A 12988-nucleotide genomic window follows, 5' to 3' on the forward strand; every position below is an offset into this window, starting at 1 on the left:
CTTACCTCACAGAGGAACCGCTTACTGTGCTCGGCTCCCTTCTCCCCCTCTGCTGTAAGCGAGACTGCAGTCAGCGCTCAAGTCACCATGGGAGATGTAGTTCCCGCTCCTCGCTACCCGTGAGGGGATTTAAATCCCCGTCCTCCCACCCCGCCCGCCCGCCCGCTCCTCCTCCTTCTTCTAACGGCGCGCGCGTTACGGTTGCTCTCACCCTGTCCTTAAGCCGCAGCTGGGTGTGTGAGCGCGAGGCGGGTGGCATTTTTGCCTTCGGCTGCGGACGCGGCGAGATGGCTACGCTCGCTGCCGGAAAGGTCAGCACCTCCTCGCCCCTGTCAATTTCTCTGCGAGTTGGCTTTTTCCTTTCGTCCACCTTGTCTCGTTCCATTCTTGGGGGAGTGGGAAAGAAAAGGCACTGATTCATAGTTAGGTGTTATGATGTGAATTATACCCTCCCTCCCCCTTCTCCCCACCCCGGATTTCCTTTTCTTACAGGTTTGTCTTCTATGGCGTTCTCCTATTTCCAAGTCTCACCGGTGACTTTTTTTTTTATATTATTATGTCAATTCGACCAATAAAATGGGTGGCTCCTTAGCTGTCAGTAGCCAGAAACAAAAACAAATTGCTGTCTTTTGAAGATAGGATAATATCTTCCCCTTTCGTCCCAGTCAGGCCATTAAAAGTAATGCTGAATTGGGAAGACAAACCCTGTCATAATTTTGGGGTGGGTTAGTGTTTCGGTGGGGTAATCTCTTAAAATATCATGTGTGCTCCTGAAGGAAGAGCTTAATGGAAATTGACCTGTTTTCTTTAACCTGCATGTTGTTTACAGAGATACATGAAATGGGGAAGAAAGAAGAAATACACCCTAGGCAAGAAGTGTTAAACTTCCAGCTATTATCTAAAATGTCATATCTTCCTCAAATTATATCAGGATGATATATCTACATAAGGATGATGCCGAATGATCTAGATAAAACATAGTACATGGGGGGGGGTGTCCTTGGTGCTCTCTGAGCTTGGTTGTTTTCTTGCATATGTTTCATTACCCAAACTGATGATGTTACCTAGTTTGGATAATGAAATGTCTGCAAGAAAACAACCAAGCTCAGAAGAAGCACGCAGGACTTTTCATTTCAACCCCACCTATAAATATTCTCCTCTATCGAAACATGGTACAGTATAGCTCAAGCTCTTTGTTAGAAAAAAGAAAACCAAGAAACCTAACCAATGGCTTGGTTCACACCACACACTTATCCATGCATGGTTAACAGAATCAGAGTTTACTCCATTAACCCAATTGTTTTTGAGTCTGAAATAACAGATGACACCACATAGGCTAAGTTCCCTCAAATGGGCTTTGCTAAAATATGTATGGCAAGTTGCTTTTCGTTATGTAGCTAGGGTGGGTTTTCTTCTAGGAATGTAACAAAATAGTGCTAATTTTACTTTAGCTTTGTTGTTTTTTTAATATAGATTAAATAGGCCCATCTGGTTTAGAAGATTGCAGATGGCTTTAGTTTAACAGTTAATAGGGATTGAGCAAATATATCTTTTAAATTTGTAATCAAAAATTACACTTTGTTTTGAAAAGGGTGCTCTCATTTCTAAACTACAAATTTAAAACTATCCAATAGCCTAATTTGGTCATTTTGGTTCCAATGGCCTAATTTAATGATTTTGACTCTCCCAAAGAGAGACAAATCATTCTTTTGTGTAGAGCTAAAGCTCATTTATTTATCAAGAACTAGCAATTTTTCTCCTACCAATTTTAAATACATATCAGCTGCTAATCTGTTTTCCTGATAAACACTAACAAGACACATAGTAGGATATAATGATTTGTACAGCTATTTTAATAATGGGATTCTTATTTTCAGGGAACTAGTTATTTCCTTATCAATATGTGAATTGGATATAAAAACAGAATGTTATTATGTTTAATATAGAACTCTGCATGCTTAATTTAATATGAAAAAAACTACCTGTTTTTACATTCTACCCATAGCATTTGATATCAGTTCCATATTAATTTTGCAACATAAGAATCAGTGTATACTAGTTTTTCTCAACATGATACTTCAGTTATGTTGTATTTCTAATTCTGTTAGAATTCTGTCTCATAGCCTCATCATTTTCCTTAAGGGAATCATGAACCTACACCAAGTTGTGGATTGAGGGACAGTGTTATACTGTTGTAAATATAGCAGCAAGCTGATCCTGTCTTTTTTCTCAAATCTCTCATGTTCATTTACTTTTTCTTTCAGTTTTGGGTGTAACATGTTGTTTTTAAGAAACATATGACTATTTAACTTAAAAGACAAAATGTACCTATCTTTTATACTATTTCTGAACTTTTTGAAGGTACCACTTATAGAAATACAGAACAATATTTGACTTTGAAGTGATAGTCCTTGTGCAACTCTTTGGACTTTCTATATGTTTAACTTCTGAATAACCTTTCATTATGTAATGAAACAAATGTTGAATTCAACCAGTACTTAGTACTCTGGATATAGAAATGAATAGATAGAAGAAACCCTGGGGAAAGAATGAGTAGACGTCACTGTATCTTCTGCTCTAATAACACATAAATGCTTGTTCTCCAGGGTACATTCTTATTTTGCTGCTTCTGTTTCAAAATACTGTAACTTTAAATAAAAATATTCCTTACTGTTCTACATTTGAAGAGTTTGCCCTTACATGAAATTGTTTATTTTTATGCCCTTTTACAACATAAAATCTCTTCCAAGTCACATTTGACTCCTGGTAATTTCAAGGATGTGTCTATTAGGGCTTTGACAATATTCAAAATTTTATGAAAGATACTTCCAATGACATTATTTTTTCTTTATCTTGAACTAATTTACAAAATCCAAATTTGTGATTTCATCTGCAAATGCATATACTAGTATGTTTTTCCTAACACATTTTACATTGCTTTCCTTGTTCAGAGAATAATGAGAAAACAGACATTTTGTTTCCAAATATATATTAATGACCTTGTAATACAAAAATTCTTTTAGTAACTTAATCTTCTAAGGTTTCAGTGGAATCTATCTAGAATGTTTTATTCATTCATATTTTGTGTTGAGCCTTTCCTCTCTTTCCTATTAAAAGAAAACATGTTATTTATTAGATATTTGAGCCACGTTTTATATCTATTAGTACTTCCTCATCTATAGTATAAATGAATTTTTACCCTGATTTTATTTTTTATTAATTTGGTAAAACAACAAATTGCAAAAATAAGAAAAAGGAAAGGAATACTATACATTGATAAAATAAACATTACAGGGAAAATTTGAAAGGAAAATACAATTACAGAATGAAAATAAAAATAGTTTATATAAAAAATAAGAAAAACCATTCTAATAGCCTTTCTCTCTCCTCCCCCCCACCCAATTTCCCCAATTGCTACTTAAATATTTTTATACCATGGTTTGGACATTTGTGATTGTTGCTCATTTTTATTGTGGATTTTAATTATTTTTAAACAGTTTCTCTTTTTCCTCAGAAGCCATATTTCTATATCTTAGCTTGCCTTCTTGGGTAATACATTTTATATAAAGGAACCATTTCGGCTTGAATTTGATGTCTCCTTTGATCTTAATGAATCACATAGCTTTCTTTGGAGACAATACCAAAGTAATTTACCATTACCTTTTTCATAATGTTTTGACTTCTTAATCTAGTCTACAGGCCTGGGATTCCAAGTAATAACAAGATCCAACTGTTTAGCTTTCTGAGATTAGACAATGCTGGCTAGGTGCTGCCATCTAGCTGGGCCATCCACAGTATGTATTGATGTGATTTACATATGACTAATTCTAAGAAATTTTGTTTATCATAATTGCTTGATTATTGTCAATTGTAGGACACATGTCTCACTTCAAAGGAAACCAGAGTGACTTATATTCCCAATACATGGGGTTAGAACAATAAATAAAAAAGCAAATGAGTCAAATTAACAAAAGCAAGAATTTTTGACATTAAAGATAAAGAAAAGAGAAAATAATCACCAAAAGCCCTTCAAAAAGTCAAACCCTAGAATCATATAGAAAATCAAAAAAATATATTACTTCAACTAAGTAGTAAGCAATTTACAATGTTGGTATCACAAATAAAATAATCTCACTCCTTTTGAAGACCTCCCTAAGTGAGTCAGTAAAAAGAATTTGGGGCAAAACAATGCTGAATGAAATAATTGAGTACTATGAATATATGTGGGAGAAATTATCCTTGCCATCTTTAATTATACATTTAAATTGGACTAGAAACTAAAATGGAAACTAGTGCAGATCAAATAACAGGGTAATGTTTCAGCGTGCCATCTTCAGAGAATAGGCTGGCTTTCAACAAATGGATTTTTTGTTCTGTTTGGCTTCTTTTAGTAATTTAGTCTGGAAAAGGCAATTGACGGTATTTGGCTTTAACATGCCATCGTTAATAAAAATACATTTCATTCAGTTGACACCATCTGTGGTGTCAGATGCTCTCAGATTGTCCACCTAAGACTAGGAATGAATATAATTTGCCCTTGCCCGTAAATGCCAACTGTCCAGTAAAATGGATCTCTATTGTATTTATTTTTCCACACATCCAGACTTCCATGCCACTCTCAGACATTAGATTAAAGATCCAACTGCTTCCCTCAAAAAGAACAAAGTGGAGACTAAAGTATAATGATTTTGAGAGAAAGACCCCTTGAACCACATCTGCTAATTTGCTCAGGTATAATTAAAACATGATTTGGATAAATTCCAATATAATTTAAAAATTCAAAAATATGAAAATAAAAAAGTTCCTTGGTATCTTAGCATATAATATCTGAAGCTACTTTATGATGGAATGCTTAGATCTTTTATTTCTTCCCCATGTAATTTTGTCAGACAAAATGCAACTGGCAATAACTGGAAAAATATATATTTCTGTGCATTAATTTAGCATTTAAAAGTTAATCCATCCTGTTATTAGAAGTGATTTGTAATTCTAGCATACTGGTTAGTCACATAGAATTTTTAGTAGGAAAATGCCAGGTTTAATGTTTTGGAAAACATTGATTTATATATTTGCTCATTCTTATCCTTGTTATATTTGACTTGAAGACATATGAATATTGTTAAGTAAGTCAATTACTTAATAAAAAGGATGTTAATATTTTGATGAAAAAAGTTAAAACCTGTCTTAAGTCAATTCCTGTATGTTTCTTAAAATTATAATTTCTTTATTTACAGTTACTAACTAGAAGTTTCCCACCATAAAGAATGTTGTAAATATATAGTACCAGAGTTTCTACAAGTAAAATCAGTTATGGAAAAGAGAAATAAAATTGTCATATTATCCATGATAGATTTTAATTTAAAATCACATAAGATTTTGTTTATGAATGTATGTGCACGTGTATACATTGCCTGAAGAGAATGTTTAACTTTCATTGTAAATAGGAATAAATACTAAGGGATTTTTTAAAAATCCATGGATGTATACAAGAATGGAATATGTATGATTTTTTTAAAAATATTTGCAAAGCAGGGAAAAGGAGGGACACACTAGATCTGAATATGTTGATAAATATATTAAGCCTTTTTAATGGAATGAAATCCAGTGCTTAGTTAAGGTCTAAGGTTATAATAACTTACTTTGGGCAGCTATTACCCGTTTGATTTTAATTCAGATACGACACAAATCTCAAAAAAAAACAAGGAAACGTTAGCATTCTGATCCATGTCTAAATTAAGACCAATTATTCATATATGATTAAATAACTATTAATTCCAAACGTACCTGTTAGGCCAGTTTTCTTTGTTGAAAATCCATACAGCCGTAGTTCCTCTTATTAAACGTGCGTCGCTGCTTTGAATAGTATACTACAGTATTCTCCCAGCCTGCCTCTGTTCAAAACAGCTCATTCGCAGAAGACTTCAACCCCCACAATGCCACTCGCGCGCATGCGCCTTAAGCTTACAGTTGTCAAAGTGCTCTTGCCAGAGCAATTTCTATTTATCATATACCAAACCCGAAAGAAGGAAATAGACATACTGTCCCTACCTTTCATTGATCTTTAAATACAGAACACTCAAAAGGTAAATGTTCTGGGCATCTGGGCAGTATGGGTTACTGCATGCAAATGAAGTACGAAGGGGATATTATTTTTTCCGTAGTATACTTTGGATTGACACAATATATTCAGTGGGAGAAAAAGGGGTGGAGGAATCAGGGGACTCTAGATATTAACCTACAACTAGATGTTTAGCTACCTGCTTTTTTTTTTTTTTTTTTTACTAACGTCCTTTTTTTTTTCTGGTTCAGACTGCCTACATTCACTGTGGATTTTGACCTTGAGAGGGAAAGGTGTGAATTTTAGTGAAATCCTAAGTGTAATATGAAGTTCATAGTGGTATTTAAATCAGTTATTATAGTATAGTTTATCATCTACATTGGAAGACATAGTTTTAATAATATCCTTATTTATAGAAATGTTTTCATAAATAGGTATTTTAAAACCCGGTGCAGAGTAATATCCCCGTTTTTCCCCCCTTTGCATGAAATATTTTGTGTAAATTTTGTCCACACTACCACTTTGATGAATTTGATCCGAGTGCAGCTAATAGAAAACTACACAAAGGCTTTGATATTATGGCTTGCTGCAGTGCTGCTTTAAAGGTTTGCCTGCACCCCCTACAGCAGCGTCAGAACTGCGTGCAAAGATGCGCTAGTTTACTACTTTTGGGGATTCTGAATTTAACTTAGAAGACTCTATATAGGCACTCTCCGCAACACGTTATTTTTAGCTCGTGTGTAGATCAGTAGTGAAGAAAATTATTTCTGTGAACTATCCTGCTGTGGATTAATACCGGTACAATATATGCTGCTGGCTGTTCTTACTTGATTAACTATCTGTTTGAAGAGGAATGATAAATTTATGAATCCCTGGAATATGAGAGATGTGAGAAAGAAAATTACTATGTTCATAATTCTCTTAAGTCCTCTGAGCAGCTGCTGTTATGACGCCTTGATTACTTCTATGCAGTTAAATAGCAAGAAAAAAACGAATGATTTTAATACTGGGTAAAGGGGAGGGAGGGAAGGAAGAAAGCCAGGATACAGCACTGGATTTTGAATGTTGTATTACTAACTAAATCAATTTACAAGTTCTGTATGTTAGATGGATGACTGCCTTTAGTCTATTTTACTATTTTACTTTTTCTCATAGCTTTCTTGCTATAAAAGCTAAGGAATGCTAATGAATATTTTTACAATAAATTTTACAATTTATTACATTTTAAACTGCCCAGTAATAAAAGATTTTTGGAAGAATATTAACATGAATGAAAGCAATGATACCTATATGTTTCTGAAAGTCTAGTTATTTACAATGGCAGTATTTTAAATGATGTATGCATATTCTAATCCTGCCATTTGCCTTTGGAAAATTGTTACAGCTGTTGAATACTTTTATCAGTTTTGACCGTCCCAGTATTTCTAAGCTAAAATAAAATATTTTTAAAGACGGATTAATCGTATGAATGCATTCGTGTTATGAAGGAGTATAACTGAATTCAGTTAACTTTACTCTCAATCACAACGCTGAATTCTTTAAAATTTACGAATAGATTACGTTGTGTTGTATTTAACGTGTTTGAAAGGAATACAGAAGCAAATAGAAAACGAACTAATTATTAAGCCGGTTTTATCCAAAATGGTTGTTAAAGTAAACCAAACTGAATATTTTGTTATGTAGGGTACTTTCCCACTCTCCCCTGTAATTTAAAGAGCAAAATGTCTCGTCTTGAGCGTTTACACTTATTCTAGATTTTAGATCGCGGATGGTGAACTGTTTCGCATTAGTTGGCTGAACCTTTTTGTTGATTAATCAAAATGGGTATTCGGCTCCTTTAAAAGTCTATTCATAGGAAAGGGGTGGAGAAGAGTAAAGGCTGCTGTCTTTTTAACCTTGCTGAAGGACGCAGCAGTATTTATTGACGTATGCAAATAACAGGGGAGGAGGAGGGTGTACGGAAAAACAGGAACCAGAATCAGTTTCTCATTGCAGGGCGAGAGCTCTGAGTTCCGGTATAAGAGAAAGAGACGTGGCGAAATTGCTGTATATCTGTGCCCTATAAGCACATTTTTCCTTTACACTGAAAGGAAGCAAGACATCGAAAAGGGTGAAACCTCTTCAAATGTGTTTTTAGAGGCAATGGGAACTCTAATCGTGCCGATTCAAACCGTTTACCCCTAAAGGGAGTGGGGGTGGGGATTACGTATTAGTATTGCTGTGTCTTGCAATTTGCGGCGGCATTATACTAGCAGTGGAATTTTAGTGAGCGGTGGGAGACTAAAGCAGCTTTATGAATGTTAATACTCTATGGTTTTTCCTTTTCTCCTCGTTTCAGCTGCGCAAACCATGCAGGATGATTTACTGATGGACAAAAGCAAAGTCCAGCCTCAGCAGCAGCGGCAGCAGCAAGATCCAAACGCAGCAGAAGCTCCTTCTACACCCATAACGTCAGAGACACCCAAACCGGAGGACAGTCCAGTGACTAGCATCGGCTCAGCAGCTCCTGCCCAAAATAGCAAAGAAAAGATGCAAATGGAGTCTCCCATCTTGCCGGGCTTAAGTTTCCACCAGCCTCAGCAGGAGCCTACAGCCAGCACGTCCTTGTCTCCCTCCTTCGGAAGCACTTGGTCTACAGGGACCACAAACGCAGTGGATGATAGCTTTTTTCAAGGGATTACCCCAGTTAATGGGACAATGCTTTTCCAAAATTTCCCTCATCATGTCAATCCTGTTTTTGGAGGCACTTTCTCCCCCCAGATTGGCCTAGCTCAGACTCAGCACCACCAACAACAGCAGCAGCAGCAACAAGCACAGCAGCAGCAAAGGAGGTCACCGGTCAGCCCTAATCAGGCATCTTTTGCCCAGAGAAATGCTGCTTATAGCCATCAGCCCATCATGACCAGCAAACCTTCTTCCTCTTCCACCTCCACCTCTTCTCCTTCCAGCTGGAATAACCATCAAAATGCAGCTTGGAGTACACCTTCCAATCCTTGGGGTGGGCTGCAAGCTGGCAGAGACCCTCGAAGGGCAGTAGGTGTGGGAGTTGGTGTGGGAGTTGGAGTTGGAGTGCCATCCCCACTCAATCCCATTTCACCTCTTAAGAAGCCCTTTTCTACCAATGTTATTGCCCCACCGAAATTTCCCCGGGCTGCTCCTCTAGCTCCAAAATCCTGGATGGAAGACAACGCCTTCAGGACAGACAATGGCAATAATCTGTTGCCTTTTCAGGTAAAGTCCTTTCTTGGAGTGCAAAACAAGGGATGGGGGAGAATGGGCAGAGATATTTTAGCATTTGTCTTATAATTTAATCCTGTCTAAAAGTAAATGTTTTTGTCATTACAGCTTATGCCAGCATTAGGTAGCAGTCTTTCTTCATATAATTAAACCTGTATACTTGTAGACAGCATTCACATATGTTAGGGATTCAAAAACAAATCAGATTATTTCTAGGCTCCTTGTTTCCATTTGATTTTCAGTTTTAAAAATATTTGCATTTTGGTTCTAATTCTTTTCCTTAATATTTATTATTTGCCTTCCATTTTATTCATTTTATGCATTTTAACTAAAATAGTATTCTTTAAAAATGCCGAAATACAAAGTTTTAGATCTCATCTAGGTGGTTTCATATTGTAAATTAAATTGTATGACCAAATCCAACAACACTTGAGGAATCTGTTTAATTATCCTTTCCACATTAAAGGGCCAATCCCTTTTGCTTAAACTGCTCTGCCTCACTAATGCTGAGAAATGAGGTTCAACAGGATTGTGTTTGCAAAATTAGGCATATGAATGCAAATAACATGCTGAAATTGCTAAAATGTAATCATCATAATATGTCCAGGGTGTGGATTTAAATAGATTCAGGAAGAGGCTTGGGTGTGTATTGACCTGAATAGCATTTACTATTAATAAGAACATGTATCATGGCAATACAGAGATTAAGACACATTAAAATATTTGTGTAGAGTAAACATTTTTATTCTTTCATATTCAATATCGGAGGAAAGATAGAATAGGACATGACCTTCACAGCCATATTGCAATGGGCCTATTTACTAGCTATATAAGCCTTGAAATATTTAAAGCGGCAGTGTCTTGCAATGGTTTTGTTATCTAAGAGGTCAAGACAGATCAATTGCAACAACTGAGACTGAGTAAAATTGAAGCTTTGCAATTTTAATGTAGAATGGAACGTTAGTTGGTATTAAATGTTTTCTTAAAGCATGTGGGCCAATTATTCAGTTATCTTATATCCAAATCAGTTTATTAAGATAAAAGCTTTTCTGTATTTTAATGTATTTTACCTATAAGCTGTTATAAATATACAGTATATTAGATTCTTTATGCAGTGAAATTAACTAATTTTGGTTTTGCACTACTTCATTTTTCAATACATACAATATAAATTATTATAAAAAATACAATATATTCAGTGGTAAAGAATATCAACTTACTAATGCTGTTTCGTTTCATTTAGAGAACTGCTGCCTTTAGACCTCCATTTGATACTTAACTCTGTTTGAACAAAATAGTTAATAATTTTTATTGGTTCTGCAGTGTTAAGGGTGGGGCATGTTTCTGCTACTTAGTATTAAAATCTTAAAACTAAAGGAAAGATAGATTCAGACAGACTTTTAAAAGTCATGCTATTTTTTACAATTGTATTACAGTGTTGCATTCTAAAATTCATAATTACAGTAAGGTAGTCCTCAATTTATGACCACAATTGAGCCCAAAATTTCTGTTGCTGTGAGACATTTGTTAAGTGAGTTACCCCATTTTACAACTTTATATCCTGGTTGTTAAGCATATCACTGCAGTTGTTAAATTAGTAACTCAGTTGTTAAGTGAATTTGACTTCCCCATTAACTTTGTTTGTGAGAAAATCACATGACCTTGGGACACTGCAACCATCATAAATATGAGTCAGTTGCCCGGTTGCTAAATTTTGATGGCGTGACCATGAGGTTGCTGCAATGGCCATAAGTGTGAAAAATGGTCATGTCCCTTTTTTCAGTGCCATTGTAACTTTGAATGGTCACTAAATGAACTCTTGTGAGTCAAGGACTATCTGTATATGCTTCTAAATATGTAAAATGATAAAATAATTATATGAATATATTTTTATAGAAATTTTAGTAAACATAATTAAAAAGATAAAAACTAATAGAAACTAAAAGAACAAAAAAGGAAATGCAGAAAAAATATAGAATAGAAAAATAGAAAAAAATTAGTAAAAAGAAAATATATATAAAGAAATGACTTTCCCCTTCATCATAAATATGCACAATTTTAGTAACTTATTGCTGCCTCTTAAAATGCAACAAATATCTCTTCTTCCCTTATGTCTCTTATAATAAACAGCTCCTTAAAGCCTCATCATTCAGTCCTTATTAGCAAAGATCTATTAAGAATTACCAGAGAGAGCAACATATCTATTTTAACCTTGATCAAACAAACCAACTTTATATTCCTTCCTTTTACTTTTAACAATCTCTATCTTTAATCCTTTCAAATATGGTTCTGGAATTTGATTTGTTTTAGTAATTTCTTTGTCCGTTTTTACAAAACTCTTCAAGACTTTTAATAAATGTATCTTGTAGTTCTAATATGGAATAGTTATTCAGGTCATTCTTTTGATTTGTTATTTGTATATCCATTTTAATTAGGACATCAATTGGTGTCATTTGTATACCCTATATATCTTTTTCCATATTATAGGCTGTCATTTTTAAATCCACTTTCAAATCAGTCTGTCTTGTCCAGTAAAACTTGTTCTTCTTTCATACCATCCTTTAAACATTCTATAAAGGGAGACAGGTTTAAAATTAAGTTCTGGGTCCATTGCTCATAAATATCCTTTAACATTAAAGTATTCTGCTTCATTCTTTAACAGTAGTTCACATTTAAGTGTGATTTTAATTGCAATCTTTAGTTCTTCCTGGTTCTCTCTAGTGTCCAATGTTCAATGTCCCAGTTATCTTTAAGAATTCAAAAGAAAAGTATTTTCCCATGCAAAGATTTTTATAATTAATTTCAAAATCTTATTTCAAATCCCTCCAGACCCTTACTCCATTTGTAATTTTCCAGAATTAATATTCTAATTACTCTTTTGCTGTTTATTCCAAAAATGATTTTTTTAAGTCCTTAAAGTAATTTCTTTTGCTAAGGAAGTCTAAAAAACCTTGGTCAATTCAAAGGTTCCTGATATCTAAAGAGTAATTAACAAGCAATTCCCAATCATGATTAGAAATGGCTCTGACTGCAGTTTAGGCAGACTACTAAACTCACCAGATACCATTGTCTTCTGGTCTCTTCATAAGGAGCAACCATCTGGAACATGACCCTGAATCTTCTCCCTGTTTAAAGAATAATTTTGAAGAGCTGATGTGCTTGCTGGCTCTTCATTCCACTACAGTTGTAGATTCTACTTTTAGTAGAGCCATCTTCAGTTCTCCATTTTTCTCTCTGAAAACCCAATATATGCTTCTAACAATATACAACATATTGGCATTTGAAAGCATAAATATTTATGCAAAGATAGATAAAAAGTATTGGTATTCTAAATTATATTGTTGGTATAAAGTAAGGTATAACACTTTCCTAATCAGCCTTCCATCCAAGGTCAGTAAAATGAGGACTCAGATTGTTGGGGGCAATATGCTGATGCTGTAAACCAGTGGTTCTCAACCTTTATAATGCTGCAACCCCTTTAATACAATTCCCCACGATGTGGCGACCCCCAACCGAATCGCGGTGATAGGCAGCGATCTCAGCGCGCCCCAGCAGCCGCAGAAGGGGGAAAAAAGCGGCAAACTGTTTTTTTGAATTTATCACGCCTGAAGCCGTATTGGCTAGCGATCTGAACTGCTTGCGATTGCCTTGAGGACGGAGGCATTAAAGCGGAGACTCCTCCCCTATTAAGTT

At 35.0% G+C, this 12988-nt stretch overlaps 1 protein-coding gene across 10 annotated transcripts in view; it reads left to right on the plus strand.

Annotated features, from left to right (window-relative positions):
* Positions 1-171: 171 nt before the first annotated feature.
* Positions 172-12988, plus strand: part of CPEB3 (cytoplasmic polyadenylation element binding protein 3) — a 93981-nt gene continuing 81164 nt past the window's right edge. For 5 of the 10 annotated variants that reach the window (XM_058187123.1, XM_058187124.1, XM_058187128.1 and 2 more), the window contains exon 1: positions 8175-9289. In XM_058187123.1, coding sequence (XP_058043106.1) covers positions 8369-9289 — 921 coding nt within the window. In that variant the 5' untranslated portion in view covers positions 8175-8368. The other 5 variants (XM_058187126.1, XM_058187125.1, XM_058187127.1 and 2 more) reach the window with 5 other exon arrangements.

Source organism: Ahaetulla prasina, chromosome 6 (assembly GCF_028640845.1).
Source record: "Ahaetulla prasina isolate Xishuangbanna chromosome 6, ASM2864084v1, whole genome shotgun sequence".
Classification (NCBI taxonomy): Eukaryota; Metazoa; Chordata; class Lepidosauria; order Squamata; family Colubridae; genus Ahaetulla; species Ahaetulla prasina.